This window comes from Dermacentor andersoni, chromosome 1 (genome assembly GCF_023375885.2).
Source record: "Dermacentor andersoni chromosome 1, qqDerAnde1_hic_scaffold, whole genome shotgun sequence".
In the NCBI taxonomy this organism is placed as follows: domain Eukaryota; kingdom Metazoa; phylum Arthropoda; class Arachnida; order Ixodida; family Ixodidae; genus Dermacentor; species Dermacentor andersoni.
The window spans coordinates 268,909,416-268,934,632 of NC_092814.1; the positions used below are offsets into that span (position 1 = coordinate 268,909,416).

A 25,217-nucleotide genomic window follows, 5' to 3' on the forward strand; every position below is an offset into this window, starting at 1 on the left:
CCACTGCAAACCATTACAGCAGTTCACTACTTTTATCTGGGTTATCCCATAGTGTTGCTATTTCAGTACGCCACAATGCTCGGAATCTATTAGCCTGGACTTCCTGCATGAACTAACTTGTTACTTGCCCTTTCTACCAGGTTAGCGCGTACGTGCTAATGATTTTCAGTTGCGCTTCGTGTTACATGAAAATGCCCTAATTAGAGAATAATCGATTCTCATAACGTGTCGTCCAACGTGAATTTGTGCATGTATACTGCACTGCCAAAAATAAACACTGTGTTAATTAACAGCAGACGTTAGCATTTAGCGTTATTATTATAATGTACTATTCATGGCACGTGTCTTCAGAAGCCACTTAATGTATTCGAGGTGACACCAGAATTTACAATCCACATGCTAGTGCTTCAGAACCAGCACTGCTACAGAACCTCCAAGTTTTCGTCGTGACTCGAAGCGGTCTCCCAGAGAGGTTTCGACTCCAGTAGCTAGATTCTGACCAAATTAGGGGATTTAAATCAGCGTGCTAGGAGGTCCGAAGCACCAACCGCTATGAGATTGAAGACGACGGGTTTATTGCGTCACAATGGTATGAAGTCGTCGTCATTAAGACGAAAGTCGGAGTTGTCTTGTAGATCTTGTTCTCGTGTCCCTGAACTTCTAAGACAGTAAATTCTCCGATGTCGTCAGCTAAGCTTGGTCATCAAACGCGTTTTTTTTCTTCTTTTTGCCCCGTTTGTCCTCACATAATGTGAGGACAAAAGAGGTAAAGTAAATGAATACTCCGTAACGTCATAATCTCCTTTTGGTCTCTTTAGTAGTAAGGCCTATGTGTTACCTTGCTTTTGAATATTCCGATCTCCTGGCATGTACGTCACTCAAGAATTACACAACAAGGTAAATTAAGGAGTGTCGCTGTGGCAGACCACACCATATCGCATCGATAGCCCCTATGGCTGAGGGAAAATTACAGTTGAGACAGCTTAAACTATTTGGCAATGTGTTTACCGACATAACTAGCAAGCAACTTTTGTTGCCTGTAGCGGTGACCACGGCCATCCGCGAAAGTCACCTATGCAGCTTTAATTAATGCTGTTTCTATCTCCTTCTCTCTCGTTTCATGCTTTCGCACGCAAGTTGGTCAAGAAAAAAAAATAATTTCAGTCTTCTATTACTCAGTCGCACGGAGAGTGCGGATAATCCTTGATTCTTTATTTAGTACGTCTAAGTGATCTCTGTACCCAGCTACACCTCCGGCTTGCACTTTGCGCATAGAGGAAACTCGAAAGCAATGTCACGGCATTATGACTGGCAGGTCAATAGAAATTACGCTGAACATTTAGAACTCCTGCAATTTATACTGATCGAAGAACGTCAGTGTGGCACAAGAAATCAATAATTTCCACAAAACTAACCACGTTTCGTTGTAGGCTCTATATACAATACCGGAAATGCTGCATAAAAAATGAGTCGTCGGACGAATATATCAGGAATGTTAAAAGGATAGAATTTACTCACTCTGAGAATGTTCGATAAAATACGCTTCGCAAAAAAAAAAAGAGACATTTCATTGCTTCAAGCTATCTGTTGCTCTGGCCTTTAGCCACAATTCTTTGACTTGTGATAGGATAACTACAGAACTGCCACTCCGCACAGTTGATGGTTCACATGTTCGAGACCTTTTACTCAACTCCAACGTTCAACCTTGAGGAGCCACCTTTTTTTGCCCTGAATTTCTGATTAAGATTCATATCTTAAGGAGCATAAAATATAGGAGTGCAAAGGGGAAGGGAGAAAATAACTTCACAGGCCCTGGGTGCTGCAACTTGACGACTCGTTCGAGCAACGATTTCGCGCAACCTATCCGCGGCGGAAATTATTCCTCCGGGAAGCTGCTATTAAACTTTGTCCCAAACTCAAGTGTATTCTAGGCACGTATGCAGGCACACTCTAGCGGCCACAAAAGCACGAACACATGCGAGTCTTACGCGCATAGCGACGGACCCGACGGCCCGGCTAGCTCGAATGTATAACAGCCTTCCATCTCGCGTGTCCAAGGGCTCGCATTGCACAACGCATTCGACGTATCATGCGCCGCCGGCGTTACGGTGAGCGCGTTGTATCCCGCTGTATAAATGCGCCATAGCTCCCCGCGAATCCTAGGGTATCGAGCGCAACAATGAGGAACAGAGAAAGCGCCTTCTTCTGGCACCGCTCCACATGCTTTTGGTTGCATCTGTGAACCTCCGCTCATCATCTGGAGAGCGTAATAAAAAGTAACTCCTCTCGTTTTACGGGCGTCATTACGAAGCTGCGCAGCCGTGACCTTCTGAGGATCAGTTTGCTTGGCATTAGAATTGTTTCGTGCATGGATGCCGGAGCCACGCTACGCTGAACCCCGTAATCTTCGGCGTTGCTCTACTTGAAGCACGTCCCGGACTTCTGAGACGGGAATGAAGCGCCGCAGTTCGAGAGAAAGAGTTATGGCGCTTCACTAAGGTTTCTCGGCGACTTTTGCAGGCAGACTTTTGCAAAGGGGCACTTTCGGCATAAACCATAATGTTATGGATGCGTTTCATCGCATGTTGCGCTGAGAGACGATCGAACTGCAGTGACTTCGATCGAGCGGTGGTGCTCCTCTAAAGTCTCAGAAGTCGAGGCTGTGCCTCCAAAGGTGGAATGTTTAAGATGTGGAGGTAGGTGTTCCTAGAAGTGCTTCTTGGGCCCTTCACTGTATAGTCGAACTAGAAATAGCGTACTGCGATACACTCCTAGAACATTGGTCGTGTAAATGTCCGCGGCGTGTTAAAAAAGACACTGTCGCCGATGTCTTGCTTGAATAGCTAAACAAGTGGAGAGGATCGGAAGATGGGTTAAGAGGAAGCTTTAGTTCGGGCCCAACTCCGATGCCGCCTATTCAAATACATGTAAAACGCAGAAACGCTTTTCAGAGATAACCACCGGGCCGATTTCAATGAAATACGTGGCATTCTAGAGAAAAAGTTAAATTATAGTGACTGTTGGAAGCATTTGAATTTAAGGCCTGAAATATTTAAAAGAATTTTTTTTCTTAAGCTTGAAAAATATAGAAGCACGAAGTTTACAAATTTGTAGCTCTGCACCAAAAACAGATGTCGCAGTTCTGTAAACTGCATCCGTGAGAGCAACCAAAGCGTTCAAATTGGATATATCAATTTATACCTTATAAGACAAATTTAGTAGTAGAGTGTACACTCTGCAAAACGTACATGCACATAGGTATACTTAGGGTCAGGGACCGAAAACAGCGGCGCATTGAACGCCACCCACCTGCGTACATATATAGAACTCATTACGATGACAAGTCACTTAGGAAGTAAAGAGGTGTATGCCCTTCTCGCTTACTTTCAGGACATTCCATCGCAAGACTGTTCCCGCTGAGCTGCGCTTTGAGCGCTGCGGTCGATCACTTTCTTCACAGGTGCAACATGGTCAATTACGAGTTTAAAACGCACCCTTTGTGATGCTATACTTAAATCGTGTTCAACTGATAGGATGGCTTTCGCGTTGCGCCATTTTAGAAACACTGACGAGCTATAAAATTTACGAAGAAGAAGGACCAGCATCTCAGTTCAACTTAAACATAAATTTATTATATTGTTTGCAAGGGAGTTGCAAAATTTCTGACCACGTATTAGTGGCCCATACTTGAGAGCCATGTATAACACACAAATTTTGTCTGTTTTAGATGTACTATTAAATGCTATTTACAGAACAGTGATATCGTATTTTTATTGCTAAGTTAGAGAGTTGCAAACTTGATAGTTACGATTTCTGAAAATTTGCGATTTTCAACACGTTGAATAAGAAACTGACGGCTTAAATAAAAAAAAAATCGCTACCAACAGTCAGTAGATACTACCTTTTTCTTTTAAATGCAACAAACCTCATCAAATGTGGTGCAGTAGTTGCTGAGGAGAATGGTTTCTCCTTTCCCATGTATTTAGACAGCAGCCCCGGAGCTAAAGCTTCCTCTTAATAAAAGTACTGATTGAGAACAATTTCTCAATTATAAGACATATGTGGCACAATTGAAGATGTAGCGTTGATGATCACTGAAAGAGGAGAAAGTGCTGGCGCTCGACTGTCCAAGCTGCCAAAAAGGGACAAGTGGCCCGAGCGACTGTTTACGCAGGACTAAGGAGTTCCTGCGCAACAACTCAATTAAGTGAGGGCCTTCGAGTTAGCCATAAGAGAAACGTGCGACATAAACGATAGTTTAGAGAAGATGCGCAGTAGGATACTCTTGTATGTCGGTGACATAATTCAGTGACATTTACTCCAGATTACGAAATGCCCCCCCCCCCCCCCCCGTCCCTTTTCCTTTTCTATGTGCACCGTCGTTCGCAACAAAAGATCAGGCAACGACCCTCCAGATTTTCTTCATTCACGCTCCAAATCCACCTTTGTCGTGAATCAAGCCATAACATCGAGGCCACAACGTAGAGCGCAGGAAGTACTATAGAGTGTAAGGAAGCATCAGCCCACTTTTATTGCGCACGAGCATTTTAAGGTTCTCTCGTAGTAAACTCTCTTTAATTTGCACGTGGCTTCAGTTTGTATTTTCTATGTATTTAAGCCCGCAACACTTTTGGCACTAAGCGGTGCTCTCTCCTGTCTGTTCCTGTATGGGTTTTTTGTTCGAAACGATGCTCAGTTTTTAAGCATGCACGTAATTCCTCTTCCTTTGCGCCAAATAGGCATCTCTCTTCTGCCTTTTTCAATGCGTCATTATGTTTCTTTCCTGCCGCCAGCCGAGAGAAAAACGTTTACCACCTCCACAACCTCTCGAGACGGCATTTCTTATCCGCGCGTGGTCGGAGGAACGTACGCAGGGCACGTAGTACATGCGCGCGACGTGCCCCCTTCTCCTCCCGACAGACAGGAGGAGTACGCGCCTTCAGCTTGAGGTGGGAAAGGCGAGCCGCTGTGCCGACGCAACGGAGTTCGCCCTTAAAACAATGCACCTAACGCGTGCACGCGCTTAAGGGCCTTAAAGTCGGCCCTTGAATATTAAATTTCCAAATTAGCATGTATCGCGACCGGTCATCGGTACCCAGATAAGCTTTGCTCTCACGGCGTTGACTTTCCCGCGGGCTGCTGCGTTCCCATCGTTGCTATACGCCGTCGCGCCAGGAATGCGGCGCCGGAAGGCTATCGGGAGCTTGATTAGCTTTTTTATCGATGCAAGCATAAATAAGGCCAGCTGCAAAGAGGACGGAAGCGCGCTTCCGATAGCGATCGGTGGGCGAGACCACTATACGATGCAGAGCAGGCGTCAAAAAGAGAGGCGTTCCAAGGGCTGCGGACCGGCATTATCTTCTGTGAAGAGATTCCTCGCTTATCACCACCGTCCTCAGTGCTCCGCCCCAGAATGCGTCCGAAACATGTCTCGCGTATAGTTACCATTTTGAGGTTAGTGTGGCACAGTTTTACTTAACCTATATACAGCGTATTTAGAGTGGCGACAATTACTAAAGAAACCGATAGCGTAATTGTGTTTGTGTCGCTCCCGTTAGAACAAGGCGTGTGCACCTCTTTGACACAATATACGATGCACAATTACCCTTCTTATTTATATATATAAAAAAAAAAACTGGTGACTCTTGATTAGAGAAATGGTTATACAGTTTCTTGCGTTATTGCCGAGTGGCGCGTCTTAAAGGAACACTAAAGCAACACTAAAGGAAAATATTGCTCGATCTGTACTCGTAACTTATCCAGCAGAATTAAAAAAAAATACCACTCTTAGAATGAAAAGAGGCTCGTGAAGCCAGAAAATACGCGAAAAATCGGAAGACAGCTAGCGACGCCGTCTTGAATTTCCCGCACTAGGTTGCCGTGACGTCACGAATTTCGATGGTGCATACTCGAGTGTAGTTCATTTTTTGTCGATAAAGATCAATTGAAATCCTTTCTAAAAGAGCCAGAGACTTAAGCAAGCAAGTTCCTAGAATTTTTTGGTCTGAGCGACAACCGCAATAATATGGAAAACAATTTAATTTAAAATTTTGACGTCAACCAGTGTACCAGCACCGGACTTTCGGCGCGAAATTAAAAACTGAAACGGAACTTTGGTCTTCACTTTGTCCTTTAATAATCAACCTCTTACACCGAAACTAAAGAAAATATAGCTTTGAAAGAATACCTATTCAGGGGCGCTATAACATAAAGCTATTCCAAACTTTTCTATTCCAATTCTGCAATCAGCCTCAATAGCCGGGCACTGCCCCGTTCCGAAAGTAACAGAAGATGGCTGCCCGACGATCGCTGTGGCACTAGCTACTTGGAGCTGCCGGGGTGTATGTATTTATTTGCGTATAATAAAAGATCTTGTGTGGCCGTGTGACGTTATCGAGACCTTTCAGCACGTATACGACATTGTCAACTCTACCTTGCTGAGTATCCGTTTTAGCGGCATTTTTAACATTCCGTTGCACGCCGCCGCGATTTTCGACCAGCCACCGCAAGCTAAGTAAGGGGAAGCGGACCAATCGCAGACGCCGGCACCACCCTCCTGATCCGGTTATCAACTTTCACTGTGCTGGCTCAGTCCCGTCGAAACTCTCTCCATTTGAGCGTGCTCCTCGCCTCTTCTCAGCCAGTTAAAAAAACTGCTCAATGTAGGCAACGCTATTCGCTTTCAAAGCAAAAGAAAGTGGCATATCCAATAAATGAGAAGGGCATTTGATTGGGCTTTTTAAACAATGCTGCTGGTTACCACCCGGTGCTTGCGCCGGTGGTTACGTAAGTTTGACGTCAGGAGAGTGCAGTAAAAACAGATTGGAATAGTTTTACGCTTAGGGCCCCAGTTTAAACTTATTTAATGTTTTTCTTTAGTGGCCCCTTTTAGGCTCACGTGTACTATAGATCTGGGGCCAAATTCACAAAGCTTGTGGATCGTAAGGGTTCTTTGCCATTGGTCGATCGCGTTCGCTGACAATATTGCCAGCTTAGGATTGGCTTAAATTCTCTCTTGCGAACAATTCTAGCGTAAGCAGCCTTTTGTGAATACAAGCCCTCCTCCACAGCCCTCTAGTAGGAAGAAGAGAGACAGCCTTCATGAAAAAAAGAAAAGAAAAAGGAATCCTTAATAATACTGCCCGCAAGTGCTGACTGCATAAAGAGAGATAGAAAGAGAGAGAGAGAGAGAGATAAATGAAGGGCAGCCCTTAGTGGGTCCTTCTTTGACTGTCTAAGACTCTGAGAAAGCGTCCTATGCTCCCAAAGCTTTGCGTCCCTTTGCTATTTGTACGTTGCAAAGAGGTGCATATTGCTCGCTATGCGGTATTCGCAGTCCTTTCGCAGGCCTTTGGAACGTTACTTTCAGTGTTTATTCCCAGTGTTCGAGAGCCCCATCCTCATGCCATTTTCGCTCACTTCCAGTGCCAGCGCACTTGCGGCATCAACGACATCGACGGCCATTTATTTCCCTTACACACGTGTCCGCGCACGTCTATGCTTTCATTTCCCGCTCTTATGTGGTATGTGGTTGGCACACGGTGCGAGCAAGCGCTTCAAAGTTGGCCGCAAGCTGACCGAGAATCAGTGATAAGGCGCCGTCGCTTTCGCCACGTTTGATATAAAGCATCGGGGCTTAGGAGCTTCCGCTGTATATAAAGCGTAGAGATCTGAAGGTTATAGTCGCGCTGAAGCGGAAAGAAAATATTCCAACTTGGAACAGCTCGTTGAAGAAAAAGAAAAAAATTATCGACCGAGTGATATATATATATATATATATATATCGAGAGAGAGAGAGAGAGAGAGAGTAAAGAAGCATTACACAGAGCAACGAAAGGGGTAGTAGCTCGAGCACTTAATTGAAGAACGGTTGTTCGTAGATCTATAGGAACCCTGATAGATCAATTGAGGAGAACGTCAAAGGAAAACGTTTAGGGGTAGCGCATGTGCTAACAGGATCGTGACATGCGTATTTAAGGCTAAAATTAAGATACCGACTCTACAGTCACTGGGGCAGGGCTAGGAGTAGAAAGTATCAATAACTGTAGCAACGACCATGCGTGTAGATAAGGAGCACGTGCAGATAGGTGCCGCACGGTTCGCATGCACCTTGATGTGAAAGCCATTTGCTATAACATTCAAGGGAGCCTACACTATCCATCTGCTGAAGCATGTCAGCAATCATCCTTCCAAATTTTGTTCTAAATTGAGTGTATTTGAAGCCATATAAAAACCGGGCGTTTCCTCATTAATCAGTGTTTGGGCGGGCACGACTCACGTGAGTGATCGCTGCGATAACGTGACGATCACCCTGGCGACGGGCAATCATGGATTAGTATGGTAGAGAAGTATCGCGAATGACGTCGCATATTCTTCCCTTAGGCATCACCTGTATAGTGTCCAGTAAGTGCACCATTTTGCCATCTGCTGTAGCACGCTACCTCTATCAGTGAACAGAAAAAGTGCGCAATCTCTGTTATTACGTGACTTCGTTTCATTCTTACACACGGAGTTTGACATTTCCCTTTCATAGCGCCGACCAGGCCAAATGATGCACCCTGAAAATGTTCGCAGATTATAAGCAACTTCGTCTGTGACTTCGAACTCACACCCCATTGGAACCACGGGGTTGTCCGGCGGAATGCATTGGCGCATTCAATGCCCATGGTGCACCGACTCCACCAGCGAAGGGTAACCAGGCAACCTCAACCCTAGAACTTGTTGACGACGTATTCTGCGACCGCGGTGTGGTGACTATCGTGGCTTATAAATGCAATTTTATGTTGTGTATTTTCTGCAATGTGTCTGCCATTTTTGAAAAAAAGTATGCGTTTGGGGCCTGGAGTTGCTGTGTGAACTATTTCTTCTTATATTGCGACACTGATAGCTCAGACACTTCGATCGCTTGACCAGCGGCACACGCACAGCATATGCTGTTGTCTTGAAACCGGCCTCATCGATAGACGGAGACAATGTGAGCAACCATATCTGCTAACTTTGCTTTTTTTAAAAAAAAGGTGGCACTGGTCCGTGCTTCAGGCCTAAAAATTTCTTTTCTAAAGGTCACCTGCACAAAGGTCATCTGCAGAAAGCTCATCCACAGTGCAACTAGTCCCTTATCTCTGTCACATTAAGAGTGACACTGCCGCATAACTCGCTGCAAGAAAAAAAAAAAACTGCCACGCCATGAATTCACTGGACTAACTACAGCTATTAGGGCAATCACCCCTGCCTGGAGTCCTGTGGCGACTCGCTTCGGAGCTTTTATACGCCGTCTACGGTAAGCGTCCCATAATTAATGAAGGAATATACTTGGACAACAGTCGCAGACCAAGTCGAAGCGACAACGAAGAGGCAAAGAGCTCAACTAATGGCACATTTGCGTAATTGTTTGAGAGCGCCTTAGCCGTGCTTTCTTAGAAGCTGCATTACGAAAACGATCCTGCTTCCTTATAATCAGTGGCGCACTCTTATGCTATCAGTAGCACTTAGTTGTTCTATTACATTACCATTGTAGAGCCGCCCGAATGCTCTGAAAGTGCCCCCCAAATATGCCATAAGTGGCATCGCATGCGCGGAGTGAAGATTTTTATGCAAGAGAAAATATTAATTGCAATTGCGTATAGACTGGCGGGCTAGTTGAAAAACTTCTGGCCGAACAATAGCAAAGAGACAAGCGACAATCAGCAGCAGAAACCTTAAAACAATCGAACAACTTCTAAATAAAAAACAAGTGAAACGCCCGAGAGCGTTTTTGGTAAATTGCGAGGTTTTTTTTTTTTTTTTTTTCACTGCAAGTTCCTTACACGCCGCATTGAAACTGCAGCGCCAAAGCTCTGCGAGTCGCTTGTGTTTAAATTGAGAGCCGTCACGGGCTCTTGTCTCGCGTGTACTCATCGTCGTCGCCTGCCGCTGTATGTTTACTAACTGCCTGCTAGAAGCCACCAGTGCTGCGTGAGTGCCGTGTTTATTTGTATGTCTTAATCGTACATAATATAGCAACACCCCACCATCATTTCTGAGATATGCATGTGATTGCTCAAGCATGTGAGGCGTGAACGCTTTATAGCATCGTTAATGACAAGACGCACGCGCACGTAAATTATTATTCCACGAACCGTGACCAGCATTCGATCAAACTACTCTACAGAGACGTTTAGAGTGCATGTGCTTATTGATTGTGTGTTACACGATGCAGTCCTAACAGCCGACGATTCTAAGATCGCTATTGCACATTTTGCGGATGCAGGACTACTGTAATGGAATTTGCGAGTTGGACAACTTTCTTTAATCGCGGGTCTTTCTGGTGTAGTTAAATAGCATCTACACCACCCGAGCCATCTGTTTGTGCCTCTGCAATGGCATCTGTTCTCGATCGATGAGCTCTGACCTCAATTCATAACCACAAACTTCTTTCTCCTAACCTTTCTTTATCATATTATATTACTGGCATCCGCATAATGATTCGTACAACCTCTCATTCATCGGTGGCAAAGGCAAAGCGAAAGGCTGGTACCGGGCTCTCCTGCCATTGAAATGGCCAGGCTTCCCGCTCGGCGGTTTTTCTGCATTAGGCCAGGTTACAACCTGTTACCGGCCGCTCTTATGGCTGCAAACGCCGTGGGCTTGTTCCGGGACCTCCCTTGACACTGCGGCTTGCTAAACACTATACTATGTGTACGTTACTTCCCTGAATAGTAGGCAAAATCGAAAGACGAGCACAAAATGAAACCAAGGAAAAGAAAGAGGAAGATTTACAAGCAGCTGGAAATTACGAAAATCGCCTCACAGGCTACGGTGATCGCAGATGACTAAGAGCAGCTAATTAGGATGTGGAGCCTCGTTACATTGGCCTGACTGCCGACCGCGATCTAGCGCCAACAGCCCAGTTTATCCCCTTTGCCTCAACTGTTTCCCAAAACAGGCTGATGAGTCATGGTTATCGGAATAAACATATATCGTACTAGTTCCCACTGAACTGAGCTCATAATACGGTCAGATACTACAATTAAACTATACAATGGTTAGTGGAAGCAGAAGGTAGCGGAAAAAAAGAACTTTTGGATTTTTCCTTTCGTTCGTAAGCGCTTTTTGCCGTTGGCTGGCCGCCATCGCTAATATAATGTCGACCATCAGGATTGGCTGAAATTTGCCATTATGAACAATTTTAACGTAAGTGATTTTTGTGCTTACGGGACACAGGCCTCAAGTCGTTTGTGTACTAAGGCGTTCACCCCGGTGCTTTAGTGAGTCCGCTTTTATTAAGGCGCCATTTAGATCGCGAGCGCTCTTTCTGGGACTTTCAGGCGCATACGCGCAAACGGGGCAGCCTGCGAGCTTTCTCGTTTCTCGTGGCCGGCTCCAACCAAGTTTGCCTTCCTGCGCCCATAATGCCTAAGCGAAACGTACGGCGACGACACGCGCCAGGAAGCAACGGTTGCACGTGCCATAAAGCCGCGGCTTCTGCGCCGTTGCGTCGTCAAACCGATGGCGCCGATCATTCCGCTCCGCTCTAATGTGGAACGCGCCCGGCGGGGAAAGCGGAGAAGGAGAACGCCCGTGGGGCCAACGCTTGCGCCAAGTTGCTTCTCTGTTTTCTTCCCCCTCCTCGCGATGGTTGAGGGGGGGGGGGGGGCGAAGCGGTGTGCGCCCGGGCGAAAGTTGCACTCTTCCTGGCTGCCGCCTCGGAGGAGGCCCTGTTGGCGACGACGGAGTAGGACGCCACGCGAAAGTATACCGGAGCCGGCGGCATGGAGAAAGTGCTGGTCCGCGTGGTCCCGTATGAGCCGTACACGAGGAGTAAGTACGCCTTTCAGCGAGGGAGCGCGTCTTTTTATTTTGGCGCGCCAGCGTGCGGCCTCGCGCGCATTTCCCCGCGCCGAAATGCGCGCGGTGCTCGTTTGTGTACGTAGCGGGATGCACCGGAATGTCTTCGTTTTTGGGAGCGCGACAACCGCTGGGTTGGACGAGTCGGCTCCAGACGCGAGCCGGAGTTTCTCTAGAAGACGCTGTAACGAAGTAGCGAACTGGATATACCCTCTCGGAGACGTGCTTTAGGGCCGGTGCGATGCTCGCGGTTGTTGTTTTTTACTGCGTGCACCCGTTAGCAAAACAAACCCGCCCGGTCCCCAGTCTCGCCGTTTCAAACCGCGCACTGGTGTATTACGTAACGCCGTTCTTTTTTTTGAATGGTGTGTCACGGAGTATTGGATACTTTTCCTTAGCAGCCCGAACAATAACGTTGGCAGATGAAGCGCATATGCAAAGCGGAAGCGTGAGAGGAGTGCGCGTGTGTGTCTTTCTTTCGCCCACGATTCTACGACGATATGTTCATTCAGTTATATTACCGTCCCAGACTTGCACTAAGGAGCTATGAGTCACGAGGAATGATGCAGAAAGGATGGCGGATTAAGCGCGATAACCCGGGGTTGTTTGCGCACGAGCGCTCGCGCGTTCTTCGGTCCCACCGAAATGCGACCGCCGCGACTAAGGGATGGAAGCTCAGCGATCGACCCCGTCCTCGGCAGCAGAACGCCAAAAGGCCTACCGCAGTGGTTGATGGTATATGTATAGTGCACGGTGTCACCCGCGACTCCAGTGAAAAGCTACTTGCAGCTACGAGGAGAGTGCGCCAAGAACAGTTACAAATCTGGCGAGATGAATGTTTCAAAGCTCAAAGCGGTAATTATTAATATCACCTGCCTTCACATTACGAAAGAGTGTAATTAAGTAATCCGTAGTCCACATTTTCTCTCAAGCTAATATATATGTACATTCATATATAGCACGGGATGACCCGGATTTAATAGCAGCAGGTTCATTATCTCTGACTGCGCTGAAATGCCCTGCTCAATGACTATGCGAGTTGTATGGCTTTTCTTTTGGTTTTATAGAGCGACAGTGTTGTGTAGTTAGTTGTGTATCAATAGCGTGCGTGGCGCCAAGCGCGTCCTGTAACTGAGCGCATACATTATTGCACTAAAAGTACGCTCAACGGCGCCCGTTTCAGAGTCACCTGTGTGAGCATAGACTGATCTTTAAATGCCCATATTGAAATCTGCAAGTTGCTAATGGAGTGGTTTGTAAATATTGTCTGTGACTGAAAGTGTAAAACAATAGTAAAATTCGTTCGACAGCCAGAGCTACCAGTGTGATTATTGCCTCATTCCTCGTATACCGACTATTTACGCTGTGTATACCAACGACTTTGAAGATGCTTTGCTATAAAACTATCCAGTTTGCTTCCTGTCTTGCGGTTCGGTTCGCCGCAATTTTGCAGCGGTAGCCGTTATCAGCGCTAGAAAGTCTTGGGTACGTCCGTTGTCATTGATGCCCGTGGTAACGTGTTGCAAAGGCGTTATTAAGATAGCACAGCAGTTATTCATCAACCACACCACAATATATATATATATATATATAAAGTATACGTTCGTACCAGGCGTCTCGGCGACGGCTGTTCCTAAACATTGAAAATAAGGAACCCGAGACAAAATGGTGATTTTCTGCTCGCCTGCAGCGTACATAAACTTTTGTACAATGAGATCAGTAATGAAGTGATTTCATTATTATTTATTTAATAATTAACTCATTTCTCAGACTGCAACTGCCGAAGAATTGGAGCCTTCTCACTGTCAAAGGGAGGTCCAATGAGTAGGAATACCGAGTATACGCACCACTAGTTTAGAGACATTTGTTCCCCCAAAAGTAATGTCAGGAATGATGCGGATGAGTCCTACGCCATTTTATCACGCAGTGATTAAAAGCGGAAGCGTTTGTGGAAAAATTACCGCGCAAGTTTGAGAACAGACCTCGAAAAGAGGCGCCATTATTGCGATTCCTATATAGTTAGCGCGTACGTTTTGAGCTTTGACAAGTTTCAAATGCACGATTGCAATAGTCGCGTTAAAGTTAATAATCAGGGCTAATTGGTGAATTGTATTAATTTTTGAGGCTATATTGGAGATTATCACGCAAATTCTGATGTCCGTCAATTTCATATGTGAATCTTGTCAGGGCGATGACTATATCTTCTCTTGAGTCCGCTGTTTTTATGAGCGGTACACAGTCATCTATTAAAACATGCCGCAGAGTTCCTGCTGGAGAACCACTAAACTGTTGGCTTCGCATATACGTCTTGAGTGTCACTAACGCTTAATCACCCCAGAACCATTCGATCGAATACTACGTCCGTCCTTTAGTAAACGCATATGACTTAACGCATACACGAAGAGTAACTCCTAAGCGACGATAAAGGCACAAGGTCCTCGCGCGTGAGCTGTACCCCTCCGCGTCGTACAACGCACTGGATGCGTGTGTCCCTGGACGGCGAGGGCGTTGCGATTCCGCACGACCGTCGCGCGTGTATTGAGCAGGTCTGAACAATCAACGCATTACAGACCTTCAGCTGTCGATGTCCGTTTTTGTCTGTGAGATACGCACAGGACGTATGAATTTTGTTTTGTTCATATTTCTTGCTACAATTTTCACTTGCTATACGTACAGGTGTACTGTCGAAATGCACTATATAGACGTTCTCTTGTAGCTCGGTAACACGCGTTCAGTGATGCTTGCAATGTACGCTGAATGCCGTGAAATAGAAAGCAGTTGGTTGCACTTTAAACTGACAACAGCCCAATAGTTTTCCGAACCCGTGTGGCATAAATTCGCAGACCTTCGGCGTTTAGCGCACCTTTAACTTAGAGTGCGCGTGACGTATATACGGCACAGATTCCAGAGTATAGATAACGCTTCTCACAACCTCAGTGCCTGACGCTGTGCGCATACGTGAGCAAAGACAAAGAAAAGGTGCCGCACGCGTGCGTTATTGGGGCGCTACTTAGTACGCGTAAAATCGCGCTACTGTCGTTATACAGTCATGCGAGCGCGCTTTGCGAAGCGGCGCTGTGTGGTTGCTCGTGATGCGTGATATGGGCGCGAGTCTTTAAAGGCGATTCGCGTGGCGAAGGTCGGCACCACTCCTTTAATTTCTCCGACAGGCGTCGAGCGTAATCGAATGCCCCAAGGGCATTTATAGTTACTGCTTATCTGCGGGAGCCTATACATGGGCGGGCTGGAACCTGTGTACTCTTTGACAGTATATTCTTATAGTGCATTGTCAAAGGAGCCAAAGGGCACAAGTTACCTGCGCTTGGTGATCTTGAGTGCAAATAAACATTAATATGACGGATATAACGCATATATAATTTATATAGGACAGCAGGACGTAAAATATTGCTAATACAGTGTTTAGGCCGTTCATAATCGTGATTGTCTCTTCTTCATGTTCCTTTTTTTTTTCGGTTGTTTCTCTGAACACAGAAACTGGTGCATGAAAGTTATCTTTTTCACCATTTCTTTCCATGCGCATCACACTTCCTCTTGCAGCTAAAATTTTGCACGCGCATATTGGTTATTTGCTTCATCGCAAATTTATCGCACGATTGTACCCAGTGCGCATGCTAAATAGAATACGGCACGCTGGGTTTGACATTTATTACGTAACTGAAGTCACGTTTGGCGCTCATTTGGCTTCACGAACTACTCTATACGAGAGCGGAATGAAAAAAAAAAGATTTTCTGACCTGCGGCAAAGGTCGGAACGGCCAGGATTTCGACACCGCCACGAAGGTCAAACGCGTATAGGGCAAGTATACGTTTGCTGCATATCAAACACCTCAAGGCACTGGCCGGCGAATTGAACGTGCTGCGCGCTTCTGAACCAGTATAAAATGACAGGCAGTGTAAAATTAAATCTGTTAAATAATAAATGGAGACATGGGCTGGTGTATCGAATACAAGGCGATCTTACCCTAATATTGATCATTCATGATCGATGCGGCGATATGGTGATGAGCGTACTGGCGTAAAGTTATTTTTATGCGCGACATCAGCGAGCACTGCTCAACGTGTCGATGTCATATTTACCCTGTTTACTTTTATTTTATTTTTTTAGGTCGCGCGTTTGCATCTGTCGTCTTTCTGGTATGTGCAGCCCGTTATATTGATTCTCCTAGTTCTGCCTAGATATTTCAGCTTGAGCACACCGCCTAATGTTAAGGAAACATCTTATTTTGTAGGTTACGTCTCATTACACGAGATCGCCATTGTTTCTTTTTTTGTTTTTGTTTTCTACTTCGCCCTATCAGCCAGTTGACTGGTGGTGTCTGTACTTCGATGTGAAAACTTTTGACAGGTTGAGCGGGGAGTGGTTTCCCCGAGCGTGGGTGAAACTGCAACTATCTCGCCCAATTTAAAAAGTTATAAGGGGGGGGGGGGGGGGGGCGAGGAAGGGGACGCGCCCCACTCCCACACTTTGGGAGCTATATCTAGATGACTCATTTAAAAAGATAGTAAATTAACAAAAAGGATAAATCACGCGGAGTACCAATGCAGAACGTGGTTGCTCAGTGGCTATGGTGTTGGGCTGCTGAGCACGAGGTCGCGGGATCGAATCCCGGCCACGGCGGCCGCATTTAGATGGGGGCGAAATGCGAAAACACCCGTGTACTTAGATTTAGGTGCACGTTAAAGAACCCCAGGCGGTCGAAATTTCCGGAGTCCCCCACTACGGCGTGCCTCATAATCAGAAATTGGTTTTGGCACGTAAAACCCCATAATTAAACCAATGCAGAACAAAATTACATATTATAGACACCTTGCATTTTATACAACATCGCAGTAATCGTCCAAACAACGTGTGCAAGAAGTGTGCGTGTATCATTCATCTGCAATCGCTCGCCTGGATCACAGACTTGCAAGATAAGGGTAGTGGCCAGCTGCCACAACCCAGGCGTATTGCATACCAACTACATACGCAGATTTCTTCAAACATGCCTCATCGGTGGTTGTAACATACAGGTGACGCGAATACTTTTGGCTATTTGTGCATGTTCTTGTAGAGCAAAATGCGATTCTCCAATCGGGTAAAAAAAAAACAGCTGACCTCATTCATGCGATGATCGCACAAAGCGCCAGTTGTGTCTAGTTATTGAAGTCAAACAACGGCGGCACGTTTCTTTCTTTAGGGGACGTGCTTGGCGACGACTTGCTTCTTAACCAGAGGTTCACGAAGGCGAGTCTTGGCGTAATAACAGGAGGAGATGTCCCTAGCGCAATATTTATTCCTAAAAAGATGGTAGAGCTTCGGCTCGTTCATCGCATGGCGTAAGGAAACAAAACATCACGTCATTGGGATGGGGCGCATTCCGTCCAGAGCTTCTTTCACGGTACACTCAACTGAACGTTGGTAGACGTCTCGTAGTGACGACTAAATGTCTCGTGACACAAGAAGTGACTGAGTTGTTCACTTGTCACGCGCTCGCCGTCGCCATACATTTGTTTGTGCTACTTTGTCTTCCGTTTGATGACTCGCTTGCCTTTCACTTTGTATCACTTATTCGTTATTTTGTTTGATCGACCGGTGCGATTGTTCAATCGACAGCCGCCGAAAAACTGGCTCTCGTAAGTTCGCTTCGGCTGATATGTTTTCTCATTATATCACCAGGCTATTCACTCCCTATATCAGCCCACACCTCCCTTCCCTCGTTCACTGTCCTTCATCCTCCATTAGCCTTACGCGACAGTCACTCGGACACTTGCTCTTCGACTTAATTGGCGCTGGCTTCTTTTGTACTTCGTGTTATCGCAGCAGCGCCGCCCAAGCCTCGGGAGGAGGATGAGATGCGGTTCAGCGGCCTGCGAAGGGACCAGATCCCGTCGCGGTCCTTCCAGGCGCTCCAGAAGATGACCGGCGCCGATGACCAGCTCTACCAGCAGCAGCAGCAACAGCAGCAGTACTACTACCCGGCGCCACAGCAGGAACCACCCCCAGGTGAGAATATATACTTGGGTTGTTTCGCGTAACTTTCCGTTGTCGTAAACGTGGGCACACGTGCTGTCAATGTTTGTCGCGCAGAAGATAAGTAGAAAGAAGAACAAACGCACAGAAAAAGCGCCAGCTTTCTGCCCCGCTTGTTTTTTTCCTTCGACTTAACCTATTGCGCCACAAACATTGGCAACTATGCTCCAGCCGGCCTGACATCGCACTTTGCTAATCGACATGCCAGTTGTGGCGCTTTGCGAGCAGCAATGTACTACGCTACTTTAACACTTTGTCCGGCCCCGAGTGTCCTGATATGTGGCACACTGGCGACCGCGGCAAGAAGTAGCACTCACACATCTCGATCTATAGAGGGTGTGCCAGCTAAATTTAGCCAGAGTTTTAAGATATGCACATGCCACTTAGCTAGAAAGAACAAAGGTAATGTTGTTTGCTGTCGCTTGGAAATGCTAAAAATATTTTTTTTCATTCCGCCTAATAAGATAATTAGTATTAGTTAAGTAATTAATCAAATTCTCAAATATTACAAATACATGAAAAGTGTCAATGAGAAAATTGTAGAGCGACATGAAAAACTGCCGATACAGCTTTCTGTTGCTCAATACGTGCCAGGTAAAATCGTTTTCCCGAGCGTGAAAGAAGCCTGCAAATGCGCGCAAAATTGCCCCGCGATTGTCCGATCGACATCATACAATCATCATACAATCAATCGACATCATTGGCCTGGCATCATACAAGATGTGGACGTGCTCAGCAAGGTGCGCTGCAGTGACCATAGGATGGTAAGAACTCGAATTAGCCTATACCTGAGGAGGGAACGGAAGAAACTGGTACATAAGAAGCCGATCAATGAGTTAGCGGTAAGAGGGAAAATAGAGGAATTCCAGATCAAGCTACAGAACAGGTATTCGGCTTTAACTCAGGAAGAGAACCTTAGTGTTGAAGCAATGAACGACAATCTTGTGGGCATCATTAAGGAGTGTGCAATAGAAGTCGGCGGTAACTCCGTTAGGCAGGATACCAGTAAGCTATCGCAGGAGACGAAAGATCTGATCAAGAAACGCCAATGTATGAAAGCCTCTAACCCTACAGCTAGAATAGAACTGGCAGAACTTTCGAAGTTAATCAACAAGCGTAAGACAGCTGACATAAGGAAGTATAATATGGATAGAATTGAACATGCTCTCAGGAACGGAGGAAGCCTAAAAGCAGTGAAGAAGAAACTGCTTTTGGCAAGAATAAAAAATTGGCAAGAATCAGATGTATGCGTTAAGAGACAAAGCCGGCAATATTATTACTGATATGGATGAGATAGTTCAAGTGGCTGAGGAGTTCTATAGAGATTTGTACAGTACCAGTGGCACCCACGACGATAACGGAAGAGAAAATAGTCTAGAGGAATTCGAAATCCCACAGGTAACGCCGGAAGAAGTAAAGAAAGCCTTGGGAGATATGCAAAGGGGGAAGGCAGCTGGGGAGGATCAGGTAACAGCAGATTTATTGAAGGATGGTGGGCAGATTGCTCTAGAGAAACTGGCCACCCTGTATACGCAATGCCTCATGACCTCGAGCGTACCGGAATCTTGGAAGAACGCTAACATAATCCTCATCCATAAGAAAGGGGACGCCAAAGACTTGAGAAATTATAGACCGATCAGCTTAATGTCAGTTGCCTACAAACTATTTACTAAGGTAATCGTAAATAGATACAGGAACACCTTAGACTTCTGTCAAGCAAAGGACCAGGCAGGATTCCGTAAAGGCTACTCAACAATAGACCATATTCACACTATCAATCAGGTAATAGAGAAATGTGCGGAATATAACCAGCCCTTATATATAGCTTTCATTGATTACGAGAAAGCATTTGATTCTGTCGAAACCTCAGCAGTCATGGAGGCATTACGGAATCAGGGTGTAGACGAGCCGTATGTAAAAATACTGAAAGATATCTATAGCGGCTCCACAGCCACCGTAGTCCTCCATAAAGAAAGCAACAAAATCCCAATAAAGAAAGGCGTCAGGCAGGGAGATACGATCTCTCCAATGCTATTCACAGCGTGTTTACAGGAGGTATTCAGAGACCTGGATTGGGAAGAATTGGGGATAAAAGTTGATGGAGAATACCTTAGCAACTTGCGATTCGCTGATGATATTGCCTTGCTTAGTAACTCAGGGGACCAATTGCAATGCATGCTCACTGACCTGGACAGGTAAAGCAGAAGAGTGGGTCTAAAAATTAATCTGCAGAAAACTAAAGTAATGTTTAACAGTCTTGGAAGAGAACAGCAATTTACAATAAGTAGCGAGGTACTGGAAGTGGTAAGGGAATACATCTACTTAGGGCAGGTAGTGACGGCGGATCCGGATCATGACACGGAAATAATCAGAAGAATAAGAATGGGCTGGGGTGCGTTTGGCAGGCATTCTCAGATCATGAACAGCAGGTTGTCATTATCCCTCAAGAGAAAAGTGTATAATAGCTGTGTCTTACCAGTACTCACCTGCGGGGCAGAAACCTGGAGGCTTACGAAAAGGGTTCTACTCAAATTGAGGACGACGCAACGAGCTATGGAAAGAAGAATGATGGGTGTAACGTTAAGGGATAAGAAAAGAGCAGATTGGGTGAGGGAACAAACGCGAGTTTATGATATCTTAGTTGAAATCAAGAAAAAGAAATGGGCATGGGCAGTACATGTAATGAGGAGGGAAGATAACCGATGGTCATTAAGGGTTACGGACTGGATTCCAGGGGAAGGGAAGCGTAGCCGGGGGCGGCAGAAAGTTAGGTGGGCGGATGAGATTAAGAAGTTTGCAGGGACGACATGGCCACAATTAGTACATGACCGGGGTAGTTGGAGAAGTATGGGAGAGGCCTTTGCCCTGCAGTGGGCGTAACCAGGCTGATGATGATGATGGCCGATCGAGGCACTTTGCGTGTATTCGCGGGCTTCTTTCACGCTAGGAAAAACACTTTTACCTGGCACGTATTGAGCAACAGAAAGCTGTATCGGCAGTTTTTCATGTCGCTCTACAATTTTCTCGTTGACACTTTTCATGTATTTATAATATTTGAGAAGTTGATTAATTAATCAAGACTAATTATCTGATTAGGCGGAATGAAAGAAGAATAGTTTGAGCATCTGCAAGCGATGGCCAACAACATTACCTTTGTTCTGCCTAGCTGCGTGGCATTTGCATATTTTTATACTCTGGCTTAAGTTAGCTGGGGCACCCTGTATATAGTCAAGCAGGTCTAACAAGAGGGATGGCGGGTATAGGATACACGGTTTGGCTTTTTATTCATGGACTACAGACGCACAGCCTCCATCACGGCTGTCTGGAGAGCTATATATAGCTTTGTGACATAACTAAAAGAAAACGTAATCTCACAGCATTCTCGAGGTTCGAGATGTGGCACTCATTAATATGAGATTTGAAGATTCATGCGGCCTTCCCTGAGCTCTAGCACTGTACCACTGAAACCCTAAATCTGCCTTCGAGTATGTGACTATTCATTAAGCAGCACAGTGTTCCGTCGCTCTAGACAGAAATAACGGTATATGTGCTATTGTTTCGCTGCAGAAGCCATGCAGCGTAAACGGTAGCGGGGTATACATGCGTGCCAGGCGACTCGTATGCAACTGATTCGCGCCGGCACCGTCGTGCGCTGTCCCGCTGACGGGGCACGCGCTGTGCTTTCCGCGTGTTGCGCATCTTCTCATCCTTCCGACCTTAAGTATTGGTGTGACCCTGCTGCGCGCAGACATCCGCGAGTACTGCAACCACCCGGAGGAACTGGACGACACGACCATCAACCCGCGCTACCGCGGCGGCAACATCCCCTCGCGCTCCTTCAAGATGCTTCAGGAGATGACTGGCGACGACGGTGAGTGCACGTCTCGACGAGCATATTACGCACACGCGTTCGGGACGTGGGCTAATGGCGTTCGGTGGCCCCGCGGCCACCTCCTTTTCTTTGCTCATGCCGACTCTCGCATGCATTACCCTGCCGGCGAACGAATTCTCTGTAAGAATTCGCTTGCCGGTGGAACGACGCTGGCGGGACTCCGAATGAACCAAGGGACAAAGAGCAGGGCGACGGTAACCGCTGTACGCGTAATTTCGCTGCCCATCGGCGACGGATTAGCGGTTGTTAGGGAACAATTGCAACCGCTCTACAGGATGCATTGTGTAGCGTAGACTGTACCGGCGCGTATACGAATATCCGGTTAACGGCATGCCACCTCTTTTGAACTATAGGAGAACGATATCGTTTTCTTATTTTTTAGCTATGTTTAAACATACATTATCAAACACTCACCTGTGCGTTATTCTCCGCAGTTGTTCAAATTCAGCAAAAGTGAGATCATTTTATGATCTCACGTATTGATCTCAGCGTATTGGAAGAGGCGTACGCCCATACAAGAAGATTGTGTGGCGTATAACCGCAGACGCCTAAATTAGCAAATGTTCACTTTTTAATCTTTTAATGAGCGACAGAAGAGCAGGTATTCTGAATGTGCTAGTGAAGCCAGTCAGTTCTCAAGGCATATATATCTAGGGTCGCTGAGACACGCGCCATGGGTGGGAAAATATAATGATTCTGTTTCAATGCTATTTCTTTTCACTTCTCGCCATATGTTTTCGCTTTTCACTTATACGTTATCACTAGAATCGGCCGGTCGTGAGCGGTGGCTGATAAGAAAACAATAGAATCGTGCGAAAGTAGAATTACCCAGGCCCAAATGTTCGAGATGTTCTTTCCGAAAATCAACCACGCAACACGTTGGCGTTCCAATGCAATGCGTGAGGAATAGTTCTGGATAAAATGATGCCTAGCAACTAACGTGTTTTACAGGACATTTTAACGATGGTTAAATCGAGAGTACACATTCATTGCTTGAGAATGATTGCACAACGATGGCCAAAGCTCCAACCATTGTTTAATTGCAGGTATGTGTTTGGCGTTTTGTGAATAACAGGCCGGGGCCCCACCGATTTCTGGTCCACATCTAAGGAGCTTTAATATTTATTTTTCCTAAGCACGAGGTATGGTATTTTTTGTAATGTGGGAGACATGTAGCGAGCTTTTCTCAGGAGAAACACAGTTCGGTGTATGTAATTTAGCCCCTTCGTGGATAACGTCGAGTTGTACGAATAGATCTGGAACGACGCACACGAGCTCACTTATGAATCGTATTGGCAACTCCAGAGTCGAATGGAAAAATTATTAGCGGCAGGACACACTGCTAAAGCTATATCTGGGACGTTAATGCATCGAAAGAATACACCCGACCAAAAGTCACGAGGAGCCGAATGCGTTCGCTGCAAGGTTGTGACACTTTCTCCGTGTAAAACTTTAACCAAAGAAATGTAAGACGCTCCGTAATTTATACGCAAAGTAATGTGCTCTGTGTATCCGCACATTCCCTAGTTTTGCGATGTACCCCCTCCTTTCCTTTTTAGAATGGGGAGGGTGGAGGTAACGGCCGCCTTGCCCGCCCGCATGTGTTTGCCTTCTAGGGCTCCGCTATTCGCGTGCGCGCTTGTTTGCACGCGCGCTTTTCCGCGTTCTGTGTTCTCTACGTGGAAACAGTCTCCGAGGGTCCTTTGTTCTGGCCATGCAAAAAAGGCCCACTCGCACAAAAACTCTTTCTTTGTTTGCTTCGCGTTCTCAAGTAGGTGTCTTTCGGCGCACACGGCGGACCTATGCGGCGAATCGGGGCTAAGGACGGCGCCCATCACAGGCGGCGCCGCACTCTTCCGACTGTCTGAGAGCCGGCACGCTATAGTAAGCGGAAAAAAAAGTAAACGAAAGGCCAGCTGTCCCGAAGTTTGATCGGGAAGGCTATCCGCGCCTGACCGCCGCTCCGTCCCGCGCGCGCGAGCAGGCCGTTTATGTCGGTCATCCGAGATCCTTTTGTCTGTCTTCTTATTCAAAATTTCTTAGTTTGCGTTGATGTAATTTGCCCCGTGTCGTTTTTACGCCTGAGTGGCGAGGGCCGCGCGGGCCTCGCTGTCGAGTCGGCCGGCAGAAATGATGCCGTTTTATCTACGCCTCTCGTTCGTTTCCGCATCGCGCAGCCCCCGCCATTCTCTGTCGGACACGTATAGCGCACCTTTGTACGTGCGAACGTAAAACACTGCTCTGGAAGTCGATAGCCGGTGTGGGTTTGTATTTCCTTTTTTTTTTTTCGCGCGTGAGTGACTTTGAGGCCAGTTGCGCTGGCCCACCTGTGGTGCTATACAGCTATTCAAGCCGCTGTGTATGGCTACATTACATGGGATACTTGTTAGTGGACCACTGGGGCGGGCACGGCGCTAGTCCGCCGTTTCAATACTTTCCTAACCGAACGTGCGCTTCCGAATTCCCGGCTTAGGAGGCGTGGTTGTCGTCACGAGACGCTGCCATATAACGAACTTCGCGCGCTATGAGGCGCTGTTGCATACAATTGCAAAGTGTGTCGAGTCCGCAACGAAGGAAACACTCGAGCGCGCCCTTTGTTTATACAGTGTGCGGCGTGTTGATAATGTCAGTTCGGAACAGTTCTTCCGTAGTGAGCTTTTAGGTGAGGTATTAAGTTTGTTACCCGTGGCCTACCGAGCTGTTTTCGGACTCGTTTTATCGCACAGCGGACAGCGAGTGAAGCGGGACATTGCGACGCACGTGTGTTGTGGGAACCCGCTGCCAGTGAGCTGCACGCGTGCTTCGGGTGGCAATGTGGGAAATGCGAATACTACGTATGCGTGCACCCTCGTGTACCCCTCTGACCTACATAGCAGTCCGCGATTAAAAAGTTTCGCATCACATTTTCACGCGGTTCGGAATGTGCTGAAAGCAGCGCGATGACGTTGTTGCCTTTTATTCGTTGCCGATAACGTGAACAAAAAAAGAAAAAAACGTCAATTCATCGACCTGAATTATCCTGTCATCGCCCCTATTTTCAGCGAACGAAGAGAAAAAAGTGGCCCGTGAGGCATTGCTTAAATTTTGCCTCAATTCTGACAGACAATGTGTGTACTCCTTGTGAGTCCTCGCCGTATAAAGCGAGCTCTTTGTAAAGAGAGCTTTGTTGGTTCCGGTTTCGACCCCCGGACCAGGACGAGTTTTTTTTTCAACTGCGAAGCTTCATTTTCTTAAAAAGAAAGCTGTATGGGATTCCTTTGTAGCTTCGGCTACTGGCCGGTCGACGACCAATTTTCACCTTTCATATTTCTTCCTCTACCTTGCGAGCTTCCGCAGAATTGATTTGCAATTACTTCATTCTTGTGCCGAGGCGATTTAGTCCCGACAATACAGGTTGTCACTGTTTTCAATACACTTCTCACTAAATTGAAAATTGTAGCAAAATGGGGGGGGGGGGGGGGGGGGGCA

The 25,217-nt window shown here is 46.5% G+C and overlaps 1 protein-coding gene across 3 annotated transcripts in view; it reads left to right on the plus strand.

Annotated features, from left to right (window-relative positions):
- Positions 1 to 25,217, plus strand: part of LOC126548139 (uncharacterized) — a 118,337-nt gene that overhangs the window by 86,743 nt on the left and 6,377 nt on the right. For 2 of the 3 annotated variants that reach the window (XM_055063134.2, XM_050196257.3), the window contains exons 6-7: positions 17,648 to 17,830; positions 21,606 to 21,728. In XM_055063134.2, the coding sequence (XP_054919109.1) occupies positions 17,648 to 17,830; positions 21,606 to 21,728 (306 nt within the window). The remainder of the gene's footprint in view (positions 1 to 17,647; positions 17,831 to 21,605; positions 21,729 to 25,217) is intronic. The other variant, XM_055063135.2, reaches the window with a different exon arrangement.